This window comes from Pyxicephalus adspersus, chromosome 9 (genome assembly GCF_032062135.1).
Source record: "Pyxicephalus adspersus chromosome 9, UCB_Pads_2.0, whole genome shotgun sequence".
NCBI lineage: Eukaryota > Metazoa > Chordata > Amphibia > Anura > Pyxicephalidae > Pyxicephalus > Pyxicephalus adspersus.
The window spans coordinates 19676654-19696245 of record NC_092866.1 but is presented as its reverse complement, the minus strand read 5'-3'; the positions used below and the strand labels follow the sequence as shown (position 1 = coordinate 19696245).

Here is a 19592-nt window from a genome sequence, read left to right as displayed (position 1 = left end):
GATTTAAACAGTGAGAAAAGTTTGGGTTTATTGATTTTTGCAAAATCGATAAACCCCAACCAAGGTTGGGTTTAACGGTCGGGTGGTTAAGTGAAACAAAAAAGTTCACAAGATTCCAGTTATAAAGGATTGACAGCATGAGTCATAATAACATTTTCTTGTACCAGAAAGCAAACAATGTACAAATCAAACTGTGCCAAAGAAACACATTCATGTTCCTAGTGCAGTTCTATAGTCTGCTCTTTTTCATACTACTTATTTACTCTGATTACAAAAAAGTTGCACACAAATTGTGTGCACCAGTGATATGTTCACTCATCCAGCCAATAAGGTTTCTCTGCCCATAAATTGATTGTCCATTGGACTCCTTATGCAGAGAATTCTTTAGTTTATTCCATACATTGAGCACCAATGTTGTCATACCAAGGATAATATTTAAATCGATTAACAGTTTTTTGGCACGGCATATAGAAAACAATTATTTCTACACTGGATACTACTTTTCACTTTATTTTTTTTAAATTGTATAATATGTCCTTTCTGTTTTGTACTTACACATATTCAGCTGCCTCACAAAACTTGCCATGTTATTGTGCTTGAAGTACTTGGGTAGAACTTCTTTGGCAAACCTGCCTTGGTCAAAAACATGGAAACTTGTGCCATTCTGGAAAGAGAATTTGGAACATATTTTTTAGTGCCATTAAGGAAATCAATAAAATTTAAAGTCTTTATCAAGTAATATTACTACATGTTCAGAACTGCCAACATCCACAAGGTTGTCAAACACAGTGTAGTGTAGTATTGTAATACAGATTGGTGGTCCGGAACTGTACAGAGGTGAAGTGTACTGCTTAATAATCTGCATTGTATTTTATTACCAGCTTTATTCACCATGCACTCTTACATATATCATTGGTGTGGATAGCAGAATAAAATCTATGAATGAGCTATGACATTCTGTACCCATGGGGAGATTTGGATGAAAATGATAAACATGCAACACATTCTTTCAATGTCTACAGCTGTACATCTGCATCAGGTCCTCAATGGCAGCCCTGGGTCCCAGGCATCTCCCCTGTCCCCAGATGAGCAATAATCTAGAACTTACCTGCTTTCTGGCAAACTGTTTTAGATTTACCAGTGCACTGTGCATGTGCAGCACAACAATAATCCTCTAATTCCATTGGAGCTGGAAATAATTTACTCCAGTGCCGGATTGATGTCATCCATGATCGACCAGTCAAGAGGGGAGAAGATGTTGAGCACAGAAAAAGAATCACTGATGAGGAAGCTCACATTCCTGGAGAGCAGGTAAATACTGCAGACTTAAAGCGTGCCTAAACTCAGAAATTTCACTTTACATAAAAGGGTAGACATGAGAATGAATGAGAGCGCAAAGCCTCCCGGGATACCTACGTCACGCAAGCCCTTGGGTGCTCCTCCTGTGCATGCCCGTGCCTGGACAGAAGGAGCCTTTTCATGGAAAAAGGAAAAAAATTGCCAATCTCACGCATGCGCAGTGAGAACGGCAAGTTTTTTTCCAACCTACGTCACCAGATCTTGTGCCTGGGTCGCGTGACATAGGAGGAAGAACCCAGAAGAAGCAGCAAAGATGATGGCGTAGGGCGAACTGACTCGGAGACAGATGTTGGGATGATGCAAGACCTAATGTGAGACATCTCTGGACCAATCAACTGTGCTGCGGGATTTAAGGTAAGTGGATTTTTTTGTTGTTTTCGGTTTACTTTCTCTTTAAGTTCCTCTTTAAAGTGCAATGTACCATAAAAAGTATACCTGTAAAGAGAACAGACTATATACTTACCTTACCCCTGTCCTCCCACATATGCTTAGGTGAGGCTGATGTCATGATCCTTATGGTGAGATCCTGGGAATGAATGATGAGAATCTTATGACTACTCATCCTGCCCAAGGAATCTCTCAGAAGAAAAGTGACATTGCCCTGAACTGGAATAATACTCTAAAAGATGAACTAACCCTTCCCCACTGCATATAAAAAAAATTTTGATTGAGTTGCACTTTGTATAACATAAATACCACTAAGTGTAATCCATTTTTAATCTGAACTTGTGGAAGGAATCTTTAAATTTATTTTTATTCCCTTTAACCACTAATGCATGAACTTTTATTACTTACCACTAACCACTTCCACTGTAAGGACATTTTATACTCCCATGCACATAGGGGAATTTTTTACTTTCACTGGCCACAGTCCAGCTCATGATCAATGTGAAGGACAGTTGGCTTGCCATTGTTTAAAATATCTGAGTATTCCTGATTAATATCCACACTACATATGGATATAATAAATAGAAAAAATGTATGCAAAGAATATACAGTGGCAGTCTATTTTAGCCAGTTTACACCGTTCAGTAAATACACCTTCCACTTCCTTTTACTTCGTTCATTGATCTCACTACCTTTCTGCCTACCTACACTCTATACCCAATGGATTGTTGTAAACTTAAAATCAATAAAAGTTATATTGTACTTTTTAAAAATATCTAACTTTCAACAACGTCCAGCCATATAAGATACTCTCCATTATTTACTTTAAATGCAGGTTCTCACGTGAGTCTGTTCTACAGTTCACCAAAATGGCTTGCGGAACCTTATGGTCAAAGAGGAAGAGATTTGGTAAACCTGTAGCAAACAATACACAGATGTGTATGTCCATCACTATGTGTTACATGGCAAGGAAGAGACAAACATGGACATTAAAGGCGGCAGATAACCCACCTACACAGAATCTGCTTTTTGACTAGAATCATCCACTGGAACCAGGGGGTCATTGGGATGGTAGCAACAAATACAACAAAGATCACAGACATCTCAGGAATACTAACCAGACTGACCTTTTCTTAAAACATCCACAAGCCCAAGCTAAAATCTTTGAACAAGAAAGAAAACCAGAACTCACAAAATAATAAAGTCATCCCCTATCTGGGCAGGAATGTAGTGGAGTGGGCAGGCATGGGCACTCCGTGACAACTAACTTTTTTTCTGGAATAGGGCGTTTACATAACAAGGATGCACTGCGCTCGCCATGCATAGCCTTTACTATTACCGTGCCTGTTTAACTATGACTACAACCCTGTCGGTGAGTGTTCTGTGTCGTCACCTGGTCCTACTCAGGATCTTTGACCATCCTGTCCATTTTCCTTGGCCATGTCAGAATGATCATGAACATGTACATGGTAGTATCTTGCAGCCGAAGTATGCCAAGAATATAAATTGTTTTTTGTTTAAATTAAGCATTAAGTCTCACTGCACTGCTGTCTCTTTTAGACACAATCATTGATCCGTAATGGATTCAGTCATCGGTGTGTAGTAGAGTTATTATAACACCTGAACACATAAAAGGTTATCTTAGGCTAACTGGCAGATACAACAGACCAACCTACATCAGGAAGCTAAACGCCTGGAGGCTATATGCCAACTCATAAACTTCAAATAACACAGGTCTTGCAAAATCACCCTTCTGTGTACTCTGTGATGAAGTCTCATAAAAGACAAAACAGGATGTGTTTCCTGCTAATCTTTCTTACATATGGACACCTACCAATGTAAAGGGTATCTCCACCCAAAGAAAACTTCATAGAGTAAAGTGTAAATAGATATTAAGATCCAACTCCATAAAGTAGTACATGCTTAGTGCTGCTAGAGATGGAACTTCGCTTACCACACATTTTATTTAGGTTAACATCTCAAAAATGTGTTTAGGTCAAAGGATTGTCACAATAACCAGGAATCTATCCTTTTCACAAAGGGGTCAGCAATGGCAGTCTGCATATTTTTCTTGTAGTAGCTTTTCCTTCCAAGTCCATTAGGTAAATTGCAATATTTTTTGCATTTTTGTGAAGTATTGAACCCATTTATGTATGTTAGTTTAAAAAAAAAATCATAGTTTTTTAAAGTGTTTGATACATTATGCATTTTAAAACCTTAGGTTCTTTTCATTTATATAAAAAACTTTTTTACTTATTTACTAGAGATCTAAAAAGTTAAGATACAATTACTTACTACAGAACAGATACTCCTCATAACACTTTATTTGGGTTGGGTCATTAGAAAGTTTGTACACATGGCTATGAGTTTGTGCTGTGTGGTAAATATTTTAGATCACTGCATTCCATGCATTAGGAGTGCAATGGACTAAAATGTAATTTTTAGCTAAGGTTACACTTTAAAGTCTCTTTGTACTTATCTTTATAATAGTACATTAACATTTCTATTTTAGAGCTCCCAAAGTTTCAGGACAAATATATAGGCATACCACTTTGTCAAGGTTTGATGTGTATCTTAAGCCAAATGTTTTGGAAAAGGGTAGAGAAAGTTAGGACCCTATTAGGGGGTCCTTAAAGGGGTACAGTACAGAAGTGATACGTTTCATAAAGTGTATAAAGTATATATGATCTATGTATACAGTATATTTTCCCAAAAGATAGATCTACCTATATTTACTCTACTAACCTAACATATTATATGTGTCAGTTTAAAAACTGTATTACTTGAATGGAATTGGATAAAACATATGACTTCTGTACTGTTTAACAATGCATTTTATTGAACCTTTACATTTATGTTTGTAAATTCAGATCACTTGAACCCTTTGTGTATACATAGAAAATTCTTTGTTGACCTACCACTACCCCTGAGGAAGCCCACAATGGTGAAACGCGTAGGGTACTACGGTTGATACTAATAGGTTCATACCTATTTAACCATATTATGGTGATGTATAGTTGTTTAATGTTAGTTGAACTCTGTTTAGTGCCTCAGAAGGTCTTAACAAAATTTTGTAGGTATAACAAAAAATTTATGTGACATACAGGAAAAAGGATATTATTTTCCTTTGTAATTTTGTGTGAAACTTGTATTACCAATTATAATTCTAATATTTGTGCCGGAAACCTTACTTTTTCTGTCTTTCATTTAAATACATACAGGTGCACTTTTTATATATACATGTGGAATTGTCTGTGAGAAAAGTGGTGAGAAAATATCTTCTGCAATTCAAGCAATTAAAGATTTTAGCTGGGGTACAAACCTAATTTTGTTCATTGACTGTTTTCCTATACTGTGTTTATTGGTATTTCTCATCTGTGATTTCATTTCACCTTGTTAAAATATTTGGAACATTAATACATTCTTGGTCACATTCCAGTACAACTGACTGAGTAATGACATGACTTATGACTGAGACAAACAAAAAGGTCTGAAAATGTAGACACAAGATATGGCAGACAATTAGGATTAAGGTGTAAAATAAGACTGCAAGGCAGTTTGCTCATCTTTTAATTGTAAGATTTTGCACCATATGTATTCTTAAAATTTTAGGTCTACATATATTCACTTGAGAATGACCTCATTATCATCACCATGTGCCATTTTGAATACATCTAGATAGTAACTAATTTTTTTAATTGTGAGTCTATCAGTTCACAGACATCACTGAAAAAAAAACAGAAAACTTCTGCTACTTGTAAATTGTAGATGGATCCTTTAAGTTGAGGGGGTTACTGTAGTGTCCCCTTATATTGATGGTAAATTAGGACAGGTCCCTTACATGAGTAGTCATTGGAAAGTGACCCCTTCAACTAATGGCCAGTGGAAAAATGCCCTCTATAAATTGGAAGTTAATGGAAAATGCCCCTATTAGAGGTCAGTGAGGTCTATCCTTCCTTGGTGGTCAGTTTATTTTAAAATATGGAAATGGCACAATAAAACATTGATACTCTTTAAAGTAGTTAACAAAAGCGAAATGCAATACAGCTCCTAGGCTTTGAAGTTTATGCAATACAGTGCTCAAAGGTGTCTCTAGCATAAGACTTTAAAACCCCATATTTTTTACAAAGAACATTTTGTATCAATGTTGGATTTCACATTTCCCTGTTTTGAATAAGCATAATTTTCTGTAACAAGTTGATGGTGGTGATTGCAAACGGGGGGCAAACATGAAGCAATAATACTGTGTTGTGTCCATTGGTGGTTTATGGAAGCAGGACCCCTTGAGATTGCATGTCAATGGGAAAAATGCTTTAACACATTGGGAAAAAAGAAAATCATGTGCTTTTGTGATCAGTAGGAACAATGCTCCTTTACATGGTAGTCAGCGTAGCGTCTCTTTGCATGGGTACAATACTTATATGTTAAATTGAGGGTAGTGGAAAGCATGCCCCTTACATTGGTGGTCAGTGGCCTGTTACATGGTTAAATGGTTAATAGGAAATATGTTCTTTCCATTGGTGGTCAGTGTGAAAAATGTTTTTTTTTTACTATGTTGAATAATATAAGCAATGCCCCTTACATTAGTGGTCAGTTGAAAGAATTCCCCCATTCACAAACAGCTAAAATATCATTTGGGGCCAGTGGATATCTACCAGAGGCAGAGATTACTTGATGCTCAAGCAACCCCTAAAAACCAATAAACAATAAAGCAATTATTTCCACTCCAAAAACAAAAAGCACGTGGCATGTTTATAATCTGTACCACTGGATGTTTTAAAATTTACTGGCATCAAAATGTGCATTTTAAGCACAGCACTGTTGTTGATACGTATTTTTTTTCCTCAAATGCCAGAACTTAGATTATTTTCTCCTCCTCTGCTTACTAGAATGTATTGTCAATTCCCATATACAGAAATCAGTGACACGGGACTTTCACAGGAAAGCATAGATGTTTGTAAAATTCCTGCATTACCTAATAAAAACGGCAACACCCAGTTGGGTAATATCTCGGTCTCTGGGGCTGTAATCACTGGCAAAGATAAGAGCAAAGATAAGGGTTGCTTTAATTAAATGTCATGAAAACCTTTTGTTGGAGAAATTTGGGTACAGCCACTTCGGACATTCTGAACTTCTAATTGCAGCACATTCTCCAATCTAAAAAAAAACTTTTTGGAGTCATAAATTCACCAGTAAGATCAGCACTGCTATCCTGCACACTTGTTCTAGGTTCTGGATTCAGCAATGTTATTATGACAGTCATACAATTAGTGTTTTCACAGTAAGGGGTGGCACTCATATGAATTAGGTATCATAAGATACATTATTTATAAAGATTGTATGTAATGTTTTCAATATATTAATACATACAGCTATGGTTTATGCAGATTTTGGTAAAGAAGTGACACTGACTAATACTCCCCCCCATGATATTGCCACACACATTAGTATCTCAGACCATGCAACCTATTTCTTCCAAGCAGCACAAAGCAAAGAACTACCTGTCTGCAAACTAATTTAATAAAGCAACAAACTCATCCAGGTAATGCCTTTAGAACAGTATTTATCAACCAGGGTTTTGTGGAACCCTAGAGTCCATCCATAGGTTGCTGGGGGGTCCTTGAGAATTGGGCAGTTTGTGATTCTCAGTTTAATTTACACCGATTATCCTTTTGGTTATCTGTAAGGGTGACATTCTTCTTATTGGCCATAGTAAAATATTTACAGCAGGGGTTCCCTACCCAGACCTAGACCTAAACATTATTTCAAGGGGTTAATAAATTAAGTTTCTGTTTATATGGTATATAGTTTAACCCATTTATAATAATAATAAACAGGATTTATATAGTGCCAACATAATACGCAGCGCTGTACATTAAATAGGGGTTGCAAATGGCAGGCAGATACAGACACAGGATGGGAAGAGCTTACAATTTATATCATATATATATATATATATTCATTGTGACTCAAGAATTTCCAAGGAATTAGACCTCCACCAGTCAACAGATCAGTCACCATTTACAATGTCCTTTAAAAATTAAAGCATGTCATGCAACCTTGAAAAAAGTGAAAAGGAATCTGAAGAGGACAACCAAGGCTCTGTACACTATTCTTGCACTTGTCATCATCACATTCATTGCTCAATAGAAATAAGTGAACAATAGTGCTCATAGGAGGTTACAAGAGCATAAACTAATCATCTCTCTCTGCCTTGAAAAAGTTCACTCTGATGTCCTATGGCATGGGAGTAACAAATATCTTTGACCAGGTGAAACAAAAGCAAAACATTATAACAAATGTACTAAGGGTTAGCTTAGTAGCAACCACAAATGTAATACCACCACTAGAAGAATTTACCAATTGTAAAGCATGGTATTGGGAGTACATAGACATGAGTCTGCTTTCTGTCTCACAAGCTAGCAGATATTAATGAATTCCAAATATGATGTTACAACTGAATGCTAGCACTCTTTGAAACTTAAAAAATTATGCAACATTTTATTAACCCCAAAAAATTGAACTATATAAACTACAGAATATCTTATATAGAAAGAATACTTTTTTAAGAAATAAGTACAGACCTCAGTACCACTGAAATGCTGTGGTATGATCAGACATCCCAATAATATATGATCTCTATAACAGTTTTGTATACAGAATTGGACTGTATTGCTGGTATGAATGCCAACAATGTAAATGGACTGGATACTAATGTCAAGGATTTGATATGTTTTTATTCAAATGAACTACACCATTTCCTATAAAGATATGGCATTATAATATGTGTGCTAGGTTGTATATGATTGCCTTGAATATTTTTACTAGATTACCGGTACCTATGCAATATTACAGCAAAAAGTTTACAAACATATTCTCACAGCTGTATAAGAATAAACCTACAGATATACTAATATTACGTCATCATCCTTTTTTATTGCATATGCTATCAAATTTTGCAAACAGGAAACATCTTTTTTAAACATTCTTATAGAAATAATAATTTAAATATAGACAACATTAAATTATTAATCCAAGTAATGCTAAAATAGAATAGATGGGCATACTGTATATAATAAAGTAAACTTAAGGGTCTAATATGTGTTATCACCCAACGTTTACTCAACATTTATCCATTTTTTACATCGAAATCATAATCATACATGTTCTCATTGTGCTTTTTTTGTAAAACAGGGAATCTGACATTCTCTCAAACATTCCCTCGTGGGAATCTTCCAATGGGTTTTAATGGCAGTAATTGATTCCCACCAGGGAATGTTTAAGGAGATGTCAGATTCTCGGTTTTATAAATAGAGCCAATTGAGTCCAATGTAAAAATGTATTCATTTTGGGTAAAAAGTCAATACACTTATATAACCAAGGGTTTTGGTTTCTAGTGAATGTATTTTTTTACAGAGTCAACCAGGTACCTTACATGGTTGGCAGAAGTACATAAAGGTAAAGGTTAGACATAAAAATATATCTGATTAAAAAATAAATAAGTAAAAAAATAATAAGATTGAAACATAAAATATATCTGATTAGTAGGTCGTTAAATTCTCTTTTTATTTCTAGGTACAATATTTAACCTTTTTATATATACCGAAAAGACATACAGAATCCCTGTAGCATTTCTAATCACTACAGTTCTAAATCTGTTTATTGTGGCCTTGTGCACCAATGAAACACTTACCATGCTCCAGCATATAAGGTGGTTGGTTTCGGGGTCTTCCACCAGTGTCCACAGCTTGGTGAGGAAGGCTGGCACATTGCTGCAGTACCCGTCCATTGCCAGGGAATTAGCAGATTCCTGCATGGTGATAGATGTGTGCTACTCAATCTCCATGCCCATGAGATGGTACAGTGATAGGGGCAGCTGAGAAGAACCCATGTACTGAGGTCACAATGTCACAATGAAAGTGGCTGCAGCTGATTCACACCACCAGGTCACACTGTAAACCACTCAGCACTAATTTGCTGGCACCAACCCCCTCTCCCCAGAACAATGCTCAGTGATGCAGTATTCATACAAAGCTCTGAACAAACATACAATATTATGTAAAGGGCTCATACAAACCCACCAAACAGCAATGGATCACTGCAAATTGCTAAGACACTTCAGCTCTCATCTGTAAAAGAGTACCAAGTTGTGTCTGATAAATACCTCCCAAGATACTATCACGGAGTTAGGCATCACCTTCTAATAATCTGATACTCATACTTCCAGCATTGGGCACCTGTATACCTGCAGAGTGGTATAGACAGACAGCACAGTTGCAAAGTTGATAGAATCTGTCTTGCTGCACTCAGGTCATGGATTTATTCCCTATGTGGGCATTATGAACATGGAGTTTGTATGTGAATAGGTGGATTATGTGCAGGAACCCCCCATAACCCAAAATATACTGGTAGGGTATTTTCATACAAACAAGCCCTGGGCTGCATTACTTTGGTAGAAATAATAGATTTCAGATTTTTTAGAGATTGATGGGACTTCTCCTATTCTTCTCTAAAGTTATGTGGATTTTATTGGGTTGTACAGATGGCTAGCATATGTGAATAAATAAAATATGATGCAAAGATCTAATAAGTGTCTTTGTTGTCCATGATAACTAAGGGTCTGATGAATGCCTATGGGGCCCAAGATAACAAAGGGTCTGATGAGCATCCATGCTGCCTATGATGTCCAAGGGTCTGATGAGTGCCTATTTTGCAGATGAGAGACAAAGGTCTGATGAATGCCCATGCTATCAATGATAACCAAGGGTCTTATAACTGCCCATGTTGCTCAGTATATTGTAGGGTCTGATTAGTGCCTATGCTACCCATGCTACCCAAGGGCCTGATGAGTACCTATGTTGCCCATGATAACCAAGGGCCTGGCGAGTGCCCATGCTACCCATGGTAACCAAAGATCTGATGAGTGCCCATGGTGCCCATGATAATTAGGGGGCTGATGAGGGTCCATCGCTCCCATGATAACCAGATTTTTCCTTGAATTTGTTTCTGACCTGTTTGGGATGTACAGTGGCTATTTTTACCACTCTTTTACCATTATGTTACTAAACATTTATTATAGTGTTATCATTAGCTTAGGCTTTAGAATAATGGATGTTCCCAGCAATCATATCAAATATTTATAGGCACCTCTATGTTTTAATTGGTTCAGTAGAATATATACTGCCGTTCAGTAGTTTTTGTAAGCTGCAATTATCTGAAAATTGTATTTAAGGCCAGAATAAAGTGTTGCTAAAATTGAAAACATTAGCAACTTTGTATACTGGTACCTGATATGTTCTGTAGTTGGGTTACATTATCGATGGTAGGCGATAACATATAAGTCTTTGATTATAATTACTAGGAGAATAAAGAGTTCATTGTGAAATCACTATTTAATTGGAATTGAAAATTACATTTTTTATTGTGGTATGAAATCTTGATGGGCCAACTTGAATTGCTGGGACCGACTGTCATCAAGGCAAGTGAGTCCTAGACTGTAGTGCTGGAGCACTGACTGCCAGGGATGATCAAAATTCCCCACTGTCCTTTTCTGATTTCATAGAAAAAATAAATTGATATTTGTGAGGTCCTTAAAAGGTGGCTTCCAGATTCCAATAATAAGCCACCCCTTGCATACTATATCTGTCAGAGGGCTTTTTATATGCACTATGACACGGAGATCTAATATGCAGAAAAATACCGAAGGGCTACTGATGACAAAGTAATTCGCTGGAAAAGTAAGGTTAAAATAAATTTGATAACAAATTTTACTAAAAAATATTTCTGCAGCACCAGTTCCTTGCAGTATTCTATGTTGACATGTCTTTTTCTTCCTTTGCTTAATTAAGACACACTTTATATTAGGATCAATGTCATGTATTAACACAATTAGCACTTTATGAGGCTTCTTCCTTCTGCCCAGGTCACCACTTATAGCTCATTCAAAACTGATACTAGTTTGTGCCACTAGATGGAGCCATGTCCTAGAAAATTAACCTAAAGCAAAGTTTGATGACTGCTAACCTGGGGTGCTACTGTAAACTCATTGGAGTTCAGGCTGTCAATCTGCAAAGGATCATTCACTTAGATTAGTGAATGAGATGAAAATGCATTTTGCTACAGTAAAAAATATAAAAATAAATTAGTAAAAAAAAACACAACACATAATTACACTTTAAAAGTACCTCCTAAGTCCCCAGAAGTAAATCCACATCATCAATCCACAGCATCAATCCAACAATGTGAACTACCCCTTCTGCTTTGATACAACCCACGGTGAACCCCCACAATCTGTCCTAAGGGGTCACCTACTGGACCTCCCATCCAGGATCCATCCTCGAGTACTGTGAATAATATACTGTGCAAAAGAGGAAAAATTATATAAAACAAGTTTAAATTTTCTTCCAAATATATTGGTAAAAGTAAGAAAATAGCCGGAAAAAAACAAAGAGGTGCATGGTATAAAAAAAACTCAATATGCTATACATTTTTGACAAAGGTGCTTTTATTTAACATTATTGCAAAACTTAAATATTTGGTTTGGTTTAAAAAAAAGTGCATTTTTCAAGAACTGAAGTTTAAGACTATAGCAATGAATAGGATTTTTTCTGAATGGTACTATGGTAGTATATAGTACTATAGGTACTATTATATGATGTTTATTTGTTGTATCATAGTCCGACATCCAGTAGTAATATCTGGGTAATGTCATTTCACCTTCTGTGTTGCTGATAAGGACAATGCCATGTCCAGTTAATCACAAGCCCCCCAACATTACTCACTCCATAGGAACACAAAAGTCTGCCCTGTGCTTCTCTGTACCTTTCTGATTGGATTTTTTGAATGTCTACATGAATAAACTTCACATTATGTGACAACAGTATTATAAAAAAAACAAACTACATGTTATTATATAAAACGCTGTCTTTAAGGTGTATGTCCAGTCAAAACTTTACCCTTCAGTTGGGGACACTTGTTTCGGGCTCATGTATATCTGATACCAAGTTCACTCTAAATCATCTATAAGTCCAAAAAGTTCAGAAGCAAAGTACTTTATTTATTATACCTTATACAGTACAGTGGTCAGGTTGGAGAGAGTACTCTCAGGGGTAGACATAGGGATGTGCAAAGTGTGCCCCAGACCCCCCTCAGCCAACAGGTGCCCTAAATCAATTTAGCGGGTCAGTTCTGCACAGGGGCCCACTGTTGGCTGTATAAACTGAGATACCTTCTTTTACCTATAAAACAGGAAAACTATACCAACTTGAGTATAAACCTGTGCCAGCATTGCTAACTTTCAAAACAGTAAAAACTTAGTAATGCCAATAAAAAGTGAGAATAAATACATTTCGGGTGCATTTTTTTAAAGCATTTACTTTAAAAATTAAAAACATAAGTGCTCAGTCAGTATATATTTCCCCCTTTTTAGTATTTTGTACTTTTGAGTTTGTTTTGATGGGTCACTCACTCTTAAAATATTTTTGTGCATTATTGATGGCCACCACTAGATGGAGCTGTGTCTTCATGTGGAGTGTTACAAACAGTTTGCTTTTGACAGCTCTGATCTGTTAAACCAGAGACAAGTGCAGTTTCAAGACATGCCACTAGGTGCCATCCAAATATAAATGGAGATTCATTTTATATTGTTATTTTCAAGTAAAGAAAAATTGTAAATTTATACTCGAGTATATACTTAAATCAACTGCTGGCACTCAGGGTGGTCATTTGTTCTGGTGACAACTGTCTAACATGACATTTATCTTACTTTTGAGTGTGTAGAGGGACATTGCAGCTTTTGCAGCACTGGCAGGTGGCACTTTGGCAGGTAATTTCTGGTTCTGGTGACAACTGTACAACAGATTTCCCTCACTTTGGAGTTGTCTTCTAACTGTTGAGTCCCTGGGAAAACCATTTGATTTAAACCGGACATAGATGGGATATTGCAACCATCACAGCAGGGGCGGGGGGCATAAGTCTGACATAAGGTGGACATATGCTGTGCACAGTTATGAGTCACATACCTGCCAAAGTGTCCCCTCCAGTTCTGTGATGGCTTTGATGTCCCTCATCCCTCCATTACAATGTCTGCCACCTCTGCCTGGTCTTCTTCTAGGTTTAAAGTGATAACTATCTAACAAGAGTTTTCACTCACTTTATCTTCTTTTTCTTGTTTCCCTGGGAAAAGCATTCCCTAAGCAGTTAATAAATATGCAAAGAATTTTTGGTTTTACAATTATTCCCCCACACATGTAATGTCTACCTTTTATCAAATAAGGCCACTTTTGTCTTCAAAATTAGTGTTAAGCTATAGGTTTTGGGGATTTTGGTTGACAATAGGTTGCCTTCCAAGGATTCTTTTCTTTAATAACTTTGAGAGTGTATTTCTTCAAATGAGGACAATGTTTTAGAAAAGCCTGGACAACTTCAGGACTAACCACACAATAGCAATGGATCTCCTCCAGTTTAAGGCACTTTTTGGCTAAGTCAATCAAGAGTGAGTCGAGTCCATTAGACGAGGTGGTCTGTACCACAAGCTTCCTAAGAGTCCGCACATAGTGGCTACTGACAAATGTCAGCTGTCTTGTCATTTCATTGAAAGTGTTGAGCTGTAATGTAGCTATGGGAATATTCGGCTTTAGGATTCGAGGGATTTTCCATGCCGGGACAGTGTGGTCAAACTCCATATCTACGGACAGAGAAGGGTGGTGTTGGGAAAGCAATCCCCAAACCTCATCGGAAATAGCAGGCATGTACTTATCAAGACGCTCACACATAATATCCAAATGCCTAAAAGGCCGCCTTTCTGGCTTCATTAGTTCTTGGAACACGTCTTCTGAAAGACTGGAACAAAAGGCACCAAGAACAGAGAGTTTCGGGCACTTTTGTAAAACCTCGATTAGAGTATCGGGAGTCACTTTGCAAACCAATGTTCCATTGTTGATGTACAGGCTTTGGAGATTTGGACTCCCAGTAGCAATGAGCCTGATAAAACCATCGCTGAGAGTAAATGGAAGTTTTCTGAAGTCAATGTGATGGAGATCGACACAGCTTTCCTTCCGGCACAGTTCCATGATGCTGTCTAAAATCTCCATGCCGGAATAAAAAAAAGGGTTCTCCCCACAACATGCGATGGTGAGGCTCTCTAACTTTCTGCCCTCCTTGGCCAAACATTTAAGGATCTGGGTGACATTTTTTCTATTTGCTTCTTTGGATTGGTCAAACACGATCTTCAATTGTCTAATCTGACCAAGGAAATCTTGCAAGCCATCTAGGGAATGTAACTGGTCTTCTGTTATCCAGCTATAAGAGAAGGAAAAATACAGATGTGACTGAAATAGTGATATGTGCATACATCTGAGGAACATTTACACTCAATGAATGCTAAATGATTTGTTTTCTATTGTTGGATCAGATTGTGAGATTATGAGATTAATACAAGGATTGTCCATGATAACCAATTTCTGGAAATGCCAGATGCATGACTAACATGGTGAACCTTTACTGTCCATCCAAGTTCTCTTGACTATATATGCTACACTACATATATTTGGCTTTTCCAGGAGTCACCAAAGCATGAGGTAGGTAGTCATTAGGGAGGGGTGTGGCTAGACATGTGAAGTAGAACACACATTTAATGCCACCTGTAGTCTCCAAGTATCAAGTATAGGAACTTTCCTCCTGTGTTTAGGAGGTGGTGTGGTAAGGCCTACATTTTCTAAAAGAATGCCATGTGTATGGAATGTTGGCTAGTTAAAATAACATTGAATAAAAAAAGTTTTGTTTCTCTGGGTTTAGAGGTCCAGAGATAAAAGATTGTTTTGCAATTTAAACAACTGTGGTTATTAAAAGAAAAATTATACATGTGGTGTAAAAACATTTATTATGTAATTGTAATATAATAATAGGCTGTAAAGAGTATTTGTCCATTGCAGAACAAAGTGATTATGTCTCTATTCCTTACGTGTTTCACCCAATATGGGCTTCTTCATAGAAAGATGCGGCACAATGGTGCAAGGGCTGGATGGAGTGATTGTCCCCGGGTCTTATTACGATTTTTAATGGGTTTCAAAGTATGTTCTACGAAAAACCCTTTAAGTGGCTGTAGTAAATGTTCCAACAGAATGGAAGTGATTTTCAGGTCAAAGTGAAAAGAAGAACTTGCAGCAGAAATGGCTCTATGTTATAGCAGCAGAGCTGCTCTCATGCCCCTTATGCTGCTACAACATGGAGCACGTTCTGCTGCAAGTTCTTCTTTTCACTTTGACCTGAAAATCACTTCCATTCTGTTGGAACATTTACTACAGCCACTTAAAGGGTTTCCCGTGGAAAATACTTTGGAAACCATTATTCTGGTCACTCCTAACATCAAATCAAGTCCCGGGACAATCACTCTATCCAGCACTCGAAGAAAATCCGCACCACTGTGTCTCATCTTTCTCTGAACAAGCCCTTAGGCGAAATGCGGCAGTAATAGAGACAGATTTACTCTGCTCCCCAACTGGCGAATACTCCAACACCTTTTTAGAGGATTACTATAATTGGCATTCCAGTGTAAATGGGTCAGTGTAATTATTTTCACAGTACATGTATAACTTGTCTTCTAATATATCCCCATCTTTAATCTCTGAACCTCTAAGCCCAGAGAAAAAAAACTTTTCAAGTTATCTAAGGGATAACAAACACTATTACAGGGGGTCACACCTTGATTGGTAACCATATATCTGTTCTCTCTATAAATAAGATAACATTTAAGGTGGAATAGTGGACAAGAGTTACAATTACAATGCAGATTGCAAACCTGAATCAAAGTAAACAGTAAATATTTGGAATATTAATACAGAACATAAAGGGTATTCCAGGCAGGTAAAACTGTTGCATCTGGAGAATGAGGGGGGAGGTAGAAGAGGGAGCAGCTGCAGCCGCAGCTCTCCTGTGTCATGAAAATTGATTCCAAATATATACAACTGCTATATCAGACGCACAGCTACCCCTGAAGAAGCCCTTGTTTGGGCGAAACGCGTTGGGTTCGGCTTTTTCCGGCTACGAGTCACCTCGTTACTATACTGTTCATGTATTTGCAGTTGATATACTGAACTTTCTATATTCATGACGTAGGTTACTTTTGTCTAGTACAAATAGGATGGCAAGCTTCCCACTCTGCACCATCTAATTTCATGTGACTATGTACATTTGATTTTGCACAACTATGATTATGTATTCCATGCATATTATCACTGAATACAATTAGCTCTACTGCCTTTAAAAAAACCCTTGTGTCTATTTTGTTTTTTACTCTAGTGACAGAAATCTGAGGTTTGTACAGGGCTTAACCCAATCAGGTTTTTTTATTGTTTTTACAGGATTTGAGTTAATTACCACCTAATAAAATGTTTTCAGAGATCAGACTACCATCACTCTTTTGTATAATGATTACTCATCTACCAAGCGTGAGGATGAGATCTCAGCAATGTGACAATGAACACTCATTGACCAGTTTGCTGGCAGCCAACATGCAAAGCTCTGCAGCTGTACCGGAGTCACATCATCCACCTGGCTATGCAGGGAGATGTCTGAGTCACATTTCCTGTTTTTGTGGGTTTGATAAACATGTCAGTCCTCGGTCACCATTGAATCTGATTCAGCGTGTAATCATTTTCCATCTTCATTAGAGGAATTGATCAATAGTAGATGATGGTTCAATGATGGCCAACATAATTTGGCCCACTTCCTCTGACCTTAGGCTGTCATGGACCCACCCCCAGCCTGTGATTGGATGGTGAAGAATAAGCAGCACTGTGATAAGCTAATCTCTCTGTCACTCTTTTCTTTCCTACTTTTAACAGGCAAATAAACTGGCTCCTTGTGCTGCATCTTCTCTTCTTACTCTGAGTCTTGTTATACAGAGACAGCTGGGGGCAGATACTGGGGTAAAGTCAGCTACTTATTCTGCTTGCATTTCACAACATTTATGAATACATTAGGTGGCGTCTTAAAGGTTGCCACTAACTTTTATTCTAAATGTATAAACCTATGAGCTAGGAATTACTAGGTCACTGCCTACTGTACATATTTCATCTTGTAAACCAACCAATCTCAATCCTATTACCCTAAAGTAAAAATTGAGAATAAAAAAAATGCTCTGAAATTATTTTTTAACCAGAGCTGTAGTTGAGGATTAAAATGAATCCCACCAAGAGTTCAAATTATCAGCCATTCAATATTCTTGTAATGTTATGAGAAAATCTGAACAGAACACTAGATGTGGGTTTCCATTGTTAAGGTACACAGCAGGCTACATACCCATTGGTTGGTGGATGTCAGGGGCAATAATTAAATGTCAGCACATGTTGCATCTGGCTTCAGTAACTTGGCTTAGCTTCCATGAAAATGAATGTAATGTGTGTTATATTCTCCCTAGATTCAGAATTATCATGACTTCCCAATACATCCACCCAGGACTGTGTTCACAATCTAAGAGTCTCTGCCGCAGCAGAATCCTTGTTCTTTGTGCAGTCCTAATAAACCAGCTCTATATTTATTTTAGGGAAAATGTTCTATTAGCCCAGACCAATATTTGTTTTAGGTTAGTAGGAATGGATTAGAACCCTTGCTGGGATTTTATTGCTCTGCATGTCTCTGACAGTCAATAAAGGTAAATCTGTCTCCTTCTGCCTGTTACTAATAATTGTAATAGGAATATGAGATGTGCAGCAAATTGTGGGCCAACTCTGACCGCAGGGACAACTATCAGCTCCTCAGGGTCTTTGAAATTATCAGTAAGCTGCAGCACCATGGGCTCTACTATGATCTGAGCCTCTCCTATTTAAATGTATAGTAGAAGTTGGGAACCATTTTTTTTGCATGAGGCTGCATCTGATTGCAGTATGGTTTCCAAAAGCATCAAAAATATGTTGGCTATGTGGTTTCTGGTTGTAGATTTGTCACCATTTGCCTAGCAGCAATGAGCAGTACTGGCCGTTCACTGCTGCCCCCATTCATTCACTATGGGGCTGCCGCAGGGATTGTCTCCCGTGTAGCATCACCAGAGAGGCAATGGTTTCTGGTTTAAGGAAGCAGTAACTGCACCGCAATCTCAGTGCAGGTGTGAGTAAAAATCCAAAATGTTCCACAAATGGATTAAAATTTAAACCTTCATCACCTACCTGATCTCTGTATAGTGCCATACAGAATTTGATGCCACAGCAGATGCCCAGGACTGGCAGACCTGGGACACAGCGTGTCTGTCTGTGAGAGGCAGGTAATAAAATACTTGTGTGAGGACATCGTGGGGCATGTACTCCCAGTGCTCCGACATGGTGACTCCACTTTCAGAATAACCTGTTATGTGCAAACACAGATATATAGCAGTGGCAGCAGGATGTTACCAAACATGGCCAACACACATTATCTTCAATCCGATTGGTTCATTGAGGCTCTCTGATGTTGTGCAAGGAATGTTTATGGGCCCTTGGATCAATATTAGAAGGGAACATGGGAATCATTGTAGCAGGTGGAAGGTGACGTGGGAAGTTAGTGCTGGACAGACAGAACTGTATTATTTACAAGAATATCAGGTGGGGTTTGATTGTTAGAGATGGAATATTGATTCATCATTACCTGGTAATTCTATTATGTTATTGTTTTTTTGTGCTCTTGTGTATCACCCCCATGTGCTGTTAGAGGCTGTTATATACAAGATATACAGAGCACCAAAAAGAATCTTGTGACTCCTCTTAGCATTTTACTCCCCAGGATTACAGTTCCTGACCTTCTTTAATTAACTAGATTTTAGTTCTTTCAATTATGGAAATTTAGCATCAAATGCCAGCTTTTCAGCTACTGGCTCG

The 19592-nt window shown here is 37.6% G+C and overlaps 2 protein-coding genes across 2 annotated transcripts in view; both read right to left on the bottom strand.

Moving 5' to 3' along the window:
• Nucleotides 1-9621, bottom strand: part of HSF4 (heat shock transcription factor 4) — a 41663-nt gene extending 32042 nt beyond the window's left edge. Inside the window, exons 1-2 of the mRNA XM_072422865.1 lie at nucleotides 9440-9621; nucleotides 556-664 (exon numbers count right to left, since the gene is read on the bottom strand). Coding sequence (XP_072278966.1) covers nucleotides 556-664; nucleotides 9440-9562 — 232 coding nt within the window. The 5' untranslated portion in view covers nucleotides 9563-9621. The remainder of the gene's footprint in view (nucleotides 1-555; nucleotides 665-9439) is intronic.
• A 2611-nt stretch (nucleotides 9622-12232) lies between these two features.
• Nucleotides 12233-19592, bottom strand: part of FBXL8 (F-box and leucine rich repeat protein 8) — an 8696-nt gene continuing 1336 nt past the window's right edge. The window contains exons 2-3 of the mRNA XM_072422863.1: nucleotides 18909-19083; nucleotides 12233-15045 (exon numbers count right to left, since the gene is read on the bottom strand). Coding sequence (XP_072278964.1) covers nucleotides 14046-15045; nucleotides 18909-19060 — 1152 coding nt within the window. The 5' untranslated portion in view covers nucleotides 19061-19083 and the 3' untranslated portion in view covers nucleotides 12233-14045. The remainder of the gene's footprint in view (nucleotides 15046-18908; nucleotides 19084-19592) is intronic.